Source organism: Nyctereutes procyonoides, unplaced genomic scaffold (genome assembly GCF_905146905.1).
Source record: "Nyctereutes procyonoides isolate TBG_1078 unplaced genomic scaffold, NYPRO_anot_genome, whole genome shotgun sequence".
NCBI classification, from domain to species: domain Eukaryota; kingdom Metazoa; phylum Chordata; class Mammalia; order Carnivora; family Canidae; genus Nyctereutes; species Nyctereutes procyonoides.
In genome coordinates this window covers 105,835-119,813 of record NW_026575036.1, presented here as the reverse complement: position 1 = coordinate 119,813, position 13,979 = coordinate 105,835, and the positions used below count along the sequence as shown (strand labels likewise).

The 13,979-nt window shown below is 39.6% G+C and overlaps 1 protein-coding gene across 1 annotated transcript in view; it reads left to right on the top strand.

Annotated features, from left to right (window-relative positions):
* Positions 1 to 13,979, top strand: part of ARHGDIB (Rho GDP dissociation inhibitor beta) — an 18,991-nt gene extending 5,012 nt beyond the window's left edge. The window contains exons 2-6 of the mRNA XM_055318671.1: positions 4,312 to 4,495; positions 5,153 to 5,236; positions 7,768 to 7,844; positions 11,198 to 11,261; positions 13,271 to 13,979. Coding sequence (XP_055174646.1) covers positions 4,318 to 4,495; positions 5,153 to 5,236; positions 7,768 to 7,844; positions 11,198 to 11,261; positions 13,271 to 13,470 — 603 coding nt within the window. The 5' untranslated portion in view covers positions 4,312 to 4,317 and the 3' untranslated portion in view covers positions 13,471 to 13,979. The remainder of the gene's footprint in view (positions 1 to 4,311; positions 4,496 to 5,152; positions 5,237 to 7,767; positions 7,845 to 11,197; positions 11,262 to 13,270) is intronic.

Here is a 13,979-nt window from a genome sequence, read left to right as displayed (position 1 = left end):
CATTTCCCTCTGCCTGGGCACTCTCAGGATAGGGTACCAAGATGACTAATGGGTTCTACAATTTCATTTTTACTTCTTACTGGAGACAGCTAGAGCAACAGACATAGCACCTGCAAGCCAGACAACCTGGCTCAGATGGTAATTCTGCTCCTCACACAACAGGTCAGCTTGGGCAAGTTACTTAACTGAGCTTTAGTTTCCTAACCTATAAGAGAATGATGATAATGCCCACCCTCGAGACTGTAGTAAGGACCAATGAGATAATCCTCGAGAAAGCATTTAGCACTGTGTATGATAACTAATATAATTATCATCATCAATGATAAAGCCAGTTGTTCTTTGGATACTTGAAGGTAGTTGTAGAATTTCTGTAAAATGCCTAGTCTCCCTTTCACAGGCATAGCCCACAGAAAAATGAGGGGGATAAAGAGAGAAGACTGATGTGTGTGACTCAGTATGTACACAGATTTTGGGAAATTATTATCTACTAACTACATAAGCCATTATGGCTGAGGCTGAGGCAGAATCTGAGGTTTCCCAGAGGTGAATTGTGGAATTAAAAATGCAGTTCCTGGGGACCCTGGCTGGCTCCATGGCTTAGGGCCGGCCTTCAGCCCAGGACATGATCCTGGAGTCCCGGGATCGAGTCCTGCATTGGGCTTCCTGCATGGAGCCTGCTTCTCCCTCAGCCTGTGTCTCTGCCTCTCTCTCTCTGTGTCTCTCATGAATAAATAAATAAAATCTTTTTAAAAATGCAGTTTCTTTGGAGAGTTCACGCAAATTTGAGATATTAAAACCGAGATTGGTTAAGTCTCTTATGTACACAAGTGAAATAAGGTAACTGAATGTCTGAAGCTCTCTCTAACGATTAATCTCATCTGGATTGCTTCATCTGTCCCTGACTCAGGGCTGCAGGGCAGGACAAATCTACAGGTGGAGAGCTTCGAAAAAGAACACACCTAGAGGTGGTCTGCTCCAACCCCCCAAACCTCAAGAGAAGGAGAATAAGACCCACAGTGGTTGAACTATTTGCTCAAGGTGTTACAGCAGATTAGTATCAAAGCCAGAGCCAACACCCATGCATGATGAAATGTAGTTCAATGAAGAGATAATTATCCAAAATCAACTAGATTGACCATGAAAATCTTCCCCTAAAGAGCTGCACCCCATGCACATTTGCTCCCCAACCGGGCTTGGGTTCATATTCTTTCAAATACAGATGTTATCTGATTTCTCCTTCTGCTTCTACATATCCAGCATTTGGGGTTTGATAAACATGATTCTTGCCTGGAAGCTAGGTTGGGTCGCTGATTTGGCCAGGCTTCCGAAAGAAGCAAGCTTCCTCTTTAACGTTCAACTCTGCTTCATGTTTCCAAGAAATCACAGTTTCAAGGTCATGTTTCTAAACTTGGACTCCAGTAATGTCTCTGGACTGCATACACCATCTCATGGGCATATCCTTTTTGTCCTTTTATGAGGATTGTGACTTTCATCAGATTTTTTAAAAGACCTGTAATTTCCAAAAAGATTAAGAACCATCAATCAGTCCATAGTAGTTGTCCATCTTCCAACTCCTTCTCCACTTTGGAGAGTATGTGTTGATCATCAAATATTATGTTTTAAAGAAGCTTTCCTGGAGAATTGTTTTTCTAGTTCTTTATTTGCTGTATTATTATATTTTTATCTTTTTCTAATCAGCTTTGAGCTGGTTTGGACTCATCTGGCTTTATATCTCTTTTTCACATGCTATATAATTAACATTATCTCAGTGTGGTCCTGAATTTCCTCCTCTTTACTGCAGCAATACAGAATCTCTGCTATTAAACACCTTTCAAATAAATTTGTGTTTCATTTTTATGAAGCAATTATTATCTATCTGTTTGCAATGAATCAAGGAAATTTAGAATTGACATAAGTGTCAGAAGTACTAATAAAAATATCAAGATCTAGAAGACTAATAAATTGACTTGCCAATGATCACACAGATGTGGTCAAATCCTGTCCTAGATCATGTCTTTGTCTTTTTCTCTCCCCTTCTCTCTCTCTCTCTCTCTCTCTCTCTCTCTCTCTCATTCTCCTTTCAAAATTGAGATTTCAGGGTGCAGAATAGTAATTCCCGGCAGGTTATGGAAATCACCTGGAGCTAGTTAGTGGGTGGGTGTGATGTTGTTATCTTCTGCAGGTGACTTGTTAGAACCAAGCAATATATTCCAGAAAGGCCTGTCCAAGAGATCCAAACATCCTCATTTGTAGAAAGGCTTCCTGATGATCTGTCCACCTATTTGTCATGTGACTTCCACTCTGGGTATCTTGTCAGAGTCCTGGATATCACCAGAGGAGAACCTCTCTCTCCTGATTAATCTCATCTGGACTGCTCTTCATCTGCCCCTTAGTGATTGTCCTCAAATGCCCCAGAACCTCCAATATCCACCCACTGCATCCTTATTATTTTTCCAACCAGTCCATTCACTTTCCCTGAGTGTTGTTTGGAATACCAGTTGACCTGGTCACAATCTTTATTATGCTGTTCTCAAGAGGCTTAGCTATGAGGGGTGCTGAGTCTTCAGCTGAGGCAAGAGTTGCCATAGGAACAAGCCTGCATGTTTCCTTCCTGCACAGGAAGTAGACCTGGGCATTGCAATGCTGTTTGCAGGCTTGATCAAGCTGATGGTGCTTGGCCTGCTATTTTGCTAGAAGAGGATTGACGCACTGAGAGATAGCATTTCTTTTTATTCTCTGTTTTTTCCTTCTTTTTCTGCTAAAATTGTTTTTGCTTGATTTCACTTCCAAATTATTTTCCTTTCTAATGCCAGTGATGGAGACATTGAAACTCAAAACCTCAGCTGATTTTGGCCAGAGATAGCTTCACCCCCTGAGGGACTTTACAGAAGTTTGCAAAGTCACTCAGGATGAAATGTGCTGGATATTGTCTAGAGTTGTGCCATTTAGGATCAATGTAGTCTTTAACCACAGGCAGGGAAGACACTTACTCTTGGGGGAAGATTGCAGGAAATCAGGAAATTATCTCCTTGCCCAAATCCCTCCCATGTTTCCCTAAATAGCTCCATTGCTGCCAGCCACAGGCCTGAAATTCTTCTAGTTTATTAGGACACTGCAGTTCATCCAGCTATGGAAATTTGGGCATTTCTCTTAACCTCTAAATTGCAGTTTTCTCAATGATTGCATGGCAGGTTGGACTATCTCACCTCTAGGGGTCTTTTCTGCTCTGAAAATCTCTGAAATGTTAAAACATATGTTAAAACAAATTAATTTTTAAATCTATTATTCAGTCACTAACAATTAAGGGTGAATAATCATATTAGAATCTCCCCCTCAATATTTTAACACATAGCAAATAAGTGGAGATGATGAGGGAAGGAGACTCCGGGGTTTGCCCAGGTGAGGTCTTAGAGCGTAAAGTCACTAGCAATCTGGTGAGGTAAGGGAGATACTCAAAGGGAAGGGGATGTAAAAAAGAGAGACAAATGAAAGGTAATAGTAAAATAAAGACATGCTAATCCTTACCATCTTGTCTGGAGGAACTTAAAGAGTCTTTTGGTATTTTATGTCATTTCAAAAGAACAGAAGATCCTTAGATGTAGATCCAAATATATCAAACAATGGGGGTTGATAAATTGTCTAAACTATTCAATTATTATGAGAGATTCAGAAGAAACACAGAACCTGGTATCTGCCCTCAGGGAGTTATTAGTGGTGTTGGATGGAAACCATTCAGACACCTCAGGCGGGTGTCACGGGGGCCTACAATGCTGCATGACTTACCTTTGAAGTATTTCAGGAGTTCAGAGAAAAATTCAATAACGGGAAGAAGCCAACCATTACTTTAGCTCCCTGTGCTTTGAAATCATCATCACAGAGATTATACAACGCTAAGAGCTCTGACACTAAAGGAGTGGCTGGATTTAGAGGACTGTGGTTATTACTAGAATTGTTTGAACTGGGGCTATCTGCTTATTAGTTGGGATCACTTGTGTTATGTTGTTTCACTTGTACATTATTCACAAATGAGCTATTTCATTCTTGTCAGTTCTACTCAATGAATAGGAGACATTGGTCACAGTACAGAGAAATTCAGGAAGGTCAGAGAAAAGACCAAATGCTTTCTATGCTTATTGCATAAAAAGTAGTGAGATTAAATTAGGGGAAAAAATGCCCTGGAAAATCACTGATGACTACAGAAGTCAGTTAGGTCAAGGTTGGTGCTACCAGAAGCCCCAAAGACATTTTTCATATCCACTGACTTTTGGATAATGAACTATCTATCTCTCTCTCTCTCTCTCTCTGAAATAGATCAAAATGACTGAAAAGGCCCCAGAAGCACACCTGGAGGAGGATGTCGATGAGCTGGACAGCAAGCTCAACTATAAGCCTCCACCCCAGAAATCCCTGAAAGAGCTACAGGAGATGGACAAAGATGATGAAAGTCTAATCAAATACAAGAAAACACTCCTGGGGGACGGCCCTGTGGTGGCAGGTATATGTGTGTGGGGGGAGATGGGGGGCAGGTGGAAGGAGCCCTATAAGGCATAGATTTCAGGAACTCAGGAGCAGGTGCAGAAGACAGAGTACCAAATGTTACCAGAGCTAAGTGAGTGAGGCACAATCTATATGTGCTACATAAAGTTATGGGCTATCGGATGATTTTTTTTTTTTTTTGGAGAGAAAATGCAAGTCAGCATTGAAAGAAGCAAAAATTACACATGAGGGGGATTTAGAAAGAACTCCAGACTACCACTTAAAATTGTATTCTCTCCATCCTCTCACATTTTCTCTCCTTCTCTTTCTCACGCCTTCCTTTCCTAACCATTCATCTCTTTCACAGACACAACAGCAGAAAAAGATGTAGATGGGCAGTGCCCTAGCAGAGGAACTTGCCCACAGCCACCCAGGAAATGTTTGCTGTTGGTAACTAAGGCGGACCTGCAAGTGTCTGAAGCAGAAATAGCACTGCTCTAATTTATAAGGTCATTACGACTGACATGATGAACCTGCCCCTTCCATTTCTATTGCCACTCCGGATAGAGATATCACTTTTCTTTTTATGTTCCCTCTCTTCTATTCAAAAGATACACACACACACTGTACACACATGTCTCTTCTCTATGTTTACATTCTGTTTTGAATCCTGCAGACCCAACAGCCCCCAATGTCACGGTCACCCGGCTTACCCTGGTTTGTGAGAGTGCCCCAGGACCGATCACCATGGACCTCACTGGTAAGTGGACACATCTGTTCTGCTCAAAGGGGCCCAGTGATAGGGGAAACTTAATCTCTGGGAACATCTAATCTCTGTCCCCCTCCCAGCAAAAGGAAGCGCCACTAAGGTGAATCCCAAGCAAAAATATGCTAGGACCAGTTCACAAATCATTGCTCTCACAGTACACAGTATTTACCGTGCTTAATGAAAAATCCAATCTCTGTCTCTATGTAATGGAAGACAGACAGTACAGTCATAAGTATTGGAGATATTTACTTGTGTCATTATATTTACTTCAGATTTTTATCTCCACACAGCAGCATGGGAATGACTTACTATTCACATAAAAAGACTGATGATGGAAATATTAAGAATCAAGCTGTATGCTTCTGAAATGTAATATTCATACAATCTAAATATCAGAGAATATTGATCTTATATCAACTCAAGAACTTACCTGAAAGCAAGGAGCAATCTAAAACCTTTCAATTAGTGCTGGGAATTCCACGGTTAAGTACCATTTTAGCTTAAAGTTCTGATTCTTGTATAAGCAACTTCCCCCACTAAAGATGTACAAATTAAGGTGTTATTTCCTTTCCTCTTATTGTGACAAGGGTCAAGTCCTTGCCTGATACTTAAATCTTACGGAGATAGAGGCTGAGAAGGTGGGTATTTTGGAGGCAATGTGCATCTGAGAGGAATGAGGGAAGGGCCACAGAGCCAGGAGGTTGGAGGCATCTGAGGCAGATCTTCAGGGAAAAAGAACATTATTCCCAGAATCAAAAGGTGGTCTCATGAGACAGAGGAAAGCATGACTCCTTAGCAGCTAGGTGATTCCCCTCTCACAGGACATATCCACTCTTGACCTTATATGGGCTTATTTGTCTGAAGGAGGAAATCAGAGGCTGAGAAGACACACTTCCCCTTCAACTGAAATCATTAAAGCAGACATAAATTCAACTACCCCCACCTTCTAGTATCTCTCTAGGACAATCTCTCTCTCTCTCTCTCTCTCTCTCTCTCTCACCAGGACTCAGGCCTCTTCCTGTGTGAAATTGTGTAACATTACCAGGTATAACCGTCAGTTTGTGAGATAAGGTCTGAATTAGCGCTAAGGAAATCAATGGGCCTGATGACATTGCAGGGAAAACTCAATTTCTTTCACTTTCTTAGCATCGGGATGCCCAAATATGGTTTTCTGTCACCAAGAAGCTGCTGAGTTGAAGCCTAGCGTGTGTGTGCATATATATGTGTGTGTGTATATATATGCACACACACATACACATATATAATACACATAATATATATAGTATATTATATACATATAATACATATATGCAGTATACACATGTGTATGTATATATGCATATATAATGTATAGAATATATAAAAATATATATTTATTATATACAAATAATATATATACTACATATACATAGTGTGTAAATATACATACATATATACATTATATATACATCACATATACATATAATATGCTGATATATAGTATATATACAAAATATATGGTATATTTATTATATACATACTATATACACATAGTGTGTGTATATATACACATGTGCACACATATACATGGTATGAAGCACATGCACAGAACTAAATAAAACACACACAGAGAGAGACACACGCACACATACACTCACCCCTGAAGTCAGATGGTACAGGATCACACTGGGAGAAGAACAGAGAGTGCTTACGTCTCTAACCAGAGTACCAGAATCAGAGTCAGATCCTGGTTTTATGGGGCCCAAAGTTTTTATCACTTAAGTGACTTTCCTGAAGAAAAATAATGTGAGATTACAAATGCAAATGCAAAGTTAAGTACAAAAGTGAATGTATATTTAGAACAATAAAAAGGAGCCAAACAAGTAAATTTTTTAAAGCTAGAAAATGCCACAGACATCACCAAATCTACAAAACCAAATAGCTGATACTCTTATATTTTTCTTTTATTTATTTATTTGAAGGGCAGGGACATATTCTTTAATCATCTCTTTGGCCACATATACAATATCATTTTCAATAGAGAAAATAAAAAGGTAATTCAGGCTTTCCTCTGGGATGACTGATTGAAATTTGTTTTTATTATTTACAATTAGAAAGACATTGTCAGGGCAGCTATTTGGCTCAGTTGGTAAAGCATGCATCCCTCAATCATGAGGTCATGAATTCAAGCCCCACATTGGACATGGAGCCTACTTTAAAAAAGAAAAAAAAAGACATTGTTGTATATAACTCTTTGATGACCATACCCTGTATATTTTAGCATTATCATCAAACTTGGGGGGGGGGAGTGCTATCACATTTTTTTCATATCTAGCTGTAAGATTTCAGCCATTTCAAGGGCAGGTGCCTATGTGCCTTATGTGTGTGCATGTACGTGTGTAATCTCAAATATTCTTCAAGTTGAGGTCCACGTGTACCATGTTGTTATGGGCCCAGCAAACAGCTCTGGGGTTTAAACTTCAATCATCTCCTTGTGTTTCTCCTTCTGAGGAGAATAAACTCTTTCTAAATCTGTTCTACAGGGGATCTTGAAGCCCTCAAAAAAGAAACTTTTGTGCTAAAAGAAGGTGTTGAATACAGAGTCAAAATTCACTTCAAAGTAAGTATCTTGCCCTGCATATATTTATAAAGTCTGCATTCTTCCTATAATCAGAGAAAGAAAAAATCAAATGTCTTGCATTATGTTGTCATAGTTTTTGTGGTTTTTCCCCCTGGATCTGGACTGTACTCTCCCCAATTCTGAGCTCGACCTGTTGAGGCCCACCATTACTTCACACCTTTGCCCTACCAGAACCTTCTCCCTGAAATCTCCGCTGATCACTTCACCCACTGGGAACTCTGGATGCTCCCATCCATGAAGTACTCCCTGCTTTATCTTGTACCATTTGTGCCATTTCTTCCCTGTACAGCCCAAGCGCCCTGAGAAAGGAGAGATTATATATCTCTTTTTTCTAATGTTTTACACAAAACTATGTAATTTATGTAAATATGTAAAATGTAAACTTTTTACATATTTAGTGAATATGTATTGAGGAATCAATAAATGTATGAATCAATTAATAGTAAGAAATGGAACAGATAGAGAGCCTTAGTTCTAATTGCTCAAGGATTGTATAAATCCAGGGAATGTGGACCTTGGTAAATAACTGGAAATTACAATTATAGTTGTGGAGCAAGCAAATAGGTAAGAGCAAAAACTAAACAGGAGATAAATTGACATATAATGAATAGACATATTCCCCCAGTGAACAGCCAAAAGCAAAAAAGGAAAATAATCTTGGCTGAAAACAAGTAAGTCAGAAATGTACTATTTGCTCTTAGTTGCTTATATTTGCCTTGGTTGCCCTTCTCAGCATATTCTTCAGGGCCACTAAGGAAGATCCCATCTGCCCTCTGTGTTTGAACACTGGGCTCTTCTTTCCCCCCTCATTCAGGGTCTGTGAATAATCACTGCGTACCATATATAAATATGCCTCAAAATAATTTCATTCTGAAAATATTTGTTGACACCTACTCTATAATATGCACTGAGCTATGGTTCACTTGCTTGTTTCCTATAGTATTATTTATTATTGAAGTACCTGAGAGTCTGATATTATGTCCAAATATGCCTAGAATTATATCCAAGGCATTATATCCAAATAGGCTTAGGATGGGTTACACACTGGTTGAATTTTTAATCATTAGTGCTACTACCTTAATTTGTCAATTTAGTAAGCCAGTTTGTACCAAATGAAACAGGACAGGGAAATTTTGATGGGAATAAGATCAGAAGGAAAAGTCTGGGGTATGGGCTTCAGCTGTGGATGGGAAGGCTGAAGAGAATATAGTAGTCGGTATTATGCATTAAGGTGATGGAGGAAGAGGGTACAGAAAGGAGTTTTCAAGTCCCATCTTCTTCAGAGTCTTAGCATTTTCTTAAGAGAAAAACCACTCTCTGTGTGTGACCCACACAAAGTTGAACCAATCTGTGGCCAGTCCTAGTGTGAAGCAACCATTAGAAGAAACACCAGCTTAAAATTGGAAATAATTGAGAACCAATTTAAATCTTTACATCTGTTGAAAAATATCTAAGACAATTTGCATTTATAACACCAGCAACACATCCTAAAACCCTCTTGCATTATCTTTCTCCTAATTGCACTCGGTGTTCTCTTTCTTCCCCGCAAACTTCATGGCTCTCTCTAAAACTTGGCCTGGGATGTTTCTTTTAATTTCTTTGCCTTTTCCTCCTGCTTCCCAAGGAAATGCAGTACATTCTCTCTGACTTCCATAGCTGTCATGTCACTAAGGCTTCTTCCTTCTGGGAAGAAGGAGAGCAATATAGCCAGGAATGCAGATGGAAGAAGAGAATACTATGAATATTCATACTTTTCTCTTACTCATCTCAAACATATTTATATTAAAAGATCCCTTGGGGCACCTGGGTGGCTAAGTCAGTTAAGTGGTTAAGCATCCAACTCTTGATTTCAGCTCAGGTCATGATCTCAAGGTCCTGAGATCGAGCCCCATATTAGGCCTGTCTTAGGCATGGAGCCCACTTAAGATTCACTCCCTCTCCCTCTACCCCTCCCACCCTCTCAGATAGATGATAGATAGATAGATGATAGATAGATAGATAGATAGATAGATAGATAGATAGATCCCTCTATGGAGCAGTAGAAAAACAGAGGATTCTGTTTTTAAGTTCTTATTGCTGAATAGCAATTACCATTCCTGTTTTTTAGTCTTTTTGCCACCAGACCACATCTCCCATGAGGCCCAAAGGACTAGCTGAAAGACTTCTAGAAAATGCATTCCTTTTTTTCCTATTTGTATGAGCCACATCTGGCAGAGTAATCAGAATGTTTGGGTGTCATTTTAGCACAATTTCTTTGATGAAGCTGTTTCCATTCTGTCTGCTTTGATAGATTTATACTATAGATTTTACCGAGTGACAGTCTAGAACCTAAGCCAGCAGTGTTTGCTGCTGTGCTAGCTCAGCACCAACGAAAAAAATGTAGCACTGAAAAATTGGTTTAATTACTCTGACCAAAACAAATAGGCAGCCATAATTACTATTGGGAGAAATTATTTGAAGATTCTTTCATTCTTCATCTTGGCAAACAATTAACTAAGCTCTCCAGTACTGACGCAACCTCCGTTTTGTTTGTATAAACATGAGTGCTGTATAAAATTAATGGACAGCCCAGTTCAATCCTAAGTAAAATGAATCATGGAAAAACAAAGTGCTTGTGCTGTGTATATTTTCATCCTGTTTTAGTGACCTTTCTTTGAAAGGCCTGGGGAAGTGGTGACATCTCTGACAACATCTGAAAAGGACAGACATCCAAAATGCTTGCCAGACATGAGTGGATTTCACCCATTATTTATATGTAGGGAAGATGTTTCTGGGGGCCCATCTCCTCATCATTAGACTCCAATCTCAGTGAAATTATGGGTGCAACCATCTTCTAGACTCAATTTTCATTATAGCTTTTTTCCTTGTTGTTTGTTTTTCATGCTAGGTGGATCATTTCTGAGGTCAGGGTTTTCCGGTATTCATATAACATTTTCCATTGGTACCTTTGTAGCCTTTGCTGAGACAAGGATGGTCTTCTGGCCAGCAGTATCAGGGAGGGAGAGCTCAAGATCATTCTTTGGACTTTTAGAGGAAGGAAAAATGTAATGAAGAATATTGAGACAATGTTTTAATTAAACACACCCCACTCCCAAACCGAATAGCACAGTATTTGATGATTAAAACCAAATTGGCAATGTCGAGTCTTGTGATCTCCTCTCCAATCTCTGCCTCACCACCACACTAAATGAAAATAATAACACTTATTTGAACGAAATCTTAACCTTCTTTCAGCTTCAAAGAAGACTCAGCTAGGTAGGATAAGCATGAAAGATAAGGAAAAAATGAAGACCATTTTTAATCTGAGTTGCTTGGATCCTTCCTGCCTACAGGTGAACAGGGATATTGTGTCAGGCCTGAAATACGTTCAACATACCTATCGGACTGGGGTGAAAGGTAAGGGACCCACACTTCACGCTGTCCCAAACTCTGCTCCCTGCTGATACTTAAACTTCTGCTTATTAATAACTGTAGTCATAGACTCTTTTAAAAATCTGATGAAAAGCTTTGGACACTCTCCCAGGAAGGAGCACACATATACCCCTAACCTAGACATTAATGGCAAGGCCTACAGTCAGAGACCGAGTTTAGACTCGATCAACCACTAACCTCAGCATTCAGCTTCTGTGATTTAAGCTTATTATTCATAAAGGAGAAGTGTAACCAAGATAAGTTTGAATAAAAATGGACTATATTAAAATACCCTCAAAAGTAAAAAAAAAAAAAAAAAGAAAAGAAAAATTAAAAAAAAAAAACTTTTAAAAGAAGCAGTTAACAGGTATAAACCTAAGTGTCAGAGAAATCCAAGACTGGAAGGATCTATCCAGTGGCATGTTTTTTGGGAATAGGAGTTGGCAGTAGCATGTGGGCAGGTGTGGAGTGGGGGTGGGGGGCAGCACTTAATTTTTAAAACAAAGAAATAGAATTCTTTCTAAATTAAGAAAAGCTATGATTGAGACATAATATGACATATGATCTGCAGTTGCACTTGACAAATTGTACCTAAACTGTAGCTGCCTTGGGGAACTGTCTTCAGTTTCCTTCCATTATTATCGGCAGGGAGAAATGAAATTTGGAAAGGTGATAGAAGTACTTATACAGTTCCCTTTTACCTTGGGTGCTCTCTTCTTCCAGCGGTGTGAAGCAGTAAGGCACAAGTCAGTTCCACCAAATTACTAAACAAAGAATCAGGGGAAAAATTTTTTGACAAATTTTCATGACACAACCACTCCATTATCCAAATCCCACAGAAGATTGTTGACCTGGAAGATCTTAACTGGTCTTTCCAGTACCGAGTCTCATGAAAAAAAATAGTTCAGTTTCCTATTTTCCTTTGGGTATAGAGATTATGTTGCCCCACTTAGGAAAGAGGATGATGATATGCCTGTAGCTGTTCCTCCAAACTTATTGACAACACTGAACACCTAAGTACACATTGCCTGCCTGTGTACCTACTGACCTTTAGTTATTCTAATGCCCTACCTTTTTAAATATATATCTCCATTATTCACCTATTAATAACTTTGGTTCGCTATTTTCAACATTTGAACCAGTTCTTCACTTTTTTTTAACCAAATTATTGACTTCCCCCTTCCATCTGGTATTTCCATTCATGAGTTCTGTTCATTCTGATCACCAGCTGTTACCTTACCTCCCCGCCAACTAATATGTTCATAGAATGAGAGTTGTAGATAGAAGACCCTTGAGGCTCACTGTATATAAAAAGAAGCAGAGTCCCAGAAATGTTTTGTGATGTAAGTGATTGCAAAGCTGAGACCAGAACTCAGATCCCAATTAATGAGGGACTTTTAATGGTATAATCTGCTATATCTCCATAAAAGAAGGGTCTTGATACCCATGGATTTAAGGTGCTGATTTCCCAACTTTCCTGACAGCATCAGCTGTGATGCTTTTTAGAAACATTGATTCTTGGGGTGCCTGGGTGGCTCAGTCGGTTAAGCGTCTGCCCTTGTCTCAGGTACTGATCTCAGGGTCCTGGGGTCAGGCTCCCTGCCCAGCAAGAAGTCTGCTTCTCCCTCTTCCTCTGACCCTCCCCCTTCTTGTGCTCTTTCTCATTCACTTTCTCAAATAAAATCTTTTAAATAAATAAATACATAAATGAATGAATGAATAAATAAATAAATGCACTGATTCTTGGCACTATTCATAGCAGATTACTGATCCATAGTCCCTGAAAGTGAAACTGTATTATTAAAAGACACTCCAATAAAAAAATATTTTAAAGGAAAAAAAAAATACCCTAGGTAAATCTGATGTTTAGCTAGGCTTGGAAACTATGGCTTTTGGGTTTGATCGCCGTAGGCTGTACTCCAAATGTTCCAGTTTTCTGTGTTTGCTTTTCTTCTGTCTGATTCTTCCCCTAATGAACTTTTCTTTCTTCCTAGTGGATAAAGCAACATTTATGGTTGGCAGCTACGGGCCTCGGCCGGAAGAGTATGAGTTCCTGACTCCAGCTGAGGAGGCTCCCAAGGGCATGCTGGCTCGAGGCACTTACCACAACAAGTCCTTCTTCACTGATGATGACAAGCATGACCACCTTACTTGGGAGTGGAACCTGTCCATTAAGAAGGAGTGGACAGAATGAGTGCATCTGCCCATCCCTTTCCCTACCCTGCCACCCAGAAGTACCTTCTCAGTCATGTTCACTACCCCATCCCTCCCCCCATTCACAGCTGGATCCCTTCCTCAATGCTCCCCACTTTCTGTTATCAAGGTATCTTAAGGCACCATGTCTCTCAAAGTGTTCACTAGCACAAGATGCTTAAAACCCAGACTTTAATCCTGCCCATTCCTTCTGGTCCCCCATCATGACCAGATCTTCAAAATTCTTCATTTCAATACCCAGTCATTTAATAGTTCCTTCTATTTTTCCCATTTGAGCAACTAGAGGCCAGGAAATAGGCAAACTATCACTAACAGTCCTTTTGCCTTGGGTTCCAGTAGCTCATTCCCAACCCTGGATTCTTCTGTGGTTGCTGCTGGTTCAATGAAGGTCCCTAATCACATTCCCTACAAGTTGGGGTTCTTCTTTTCTGGGAGACATTGTAAAGAGCACAAGAGAGTAAATAAAACAGTTGTATGATCTGACTGAGA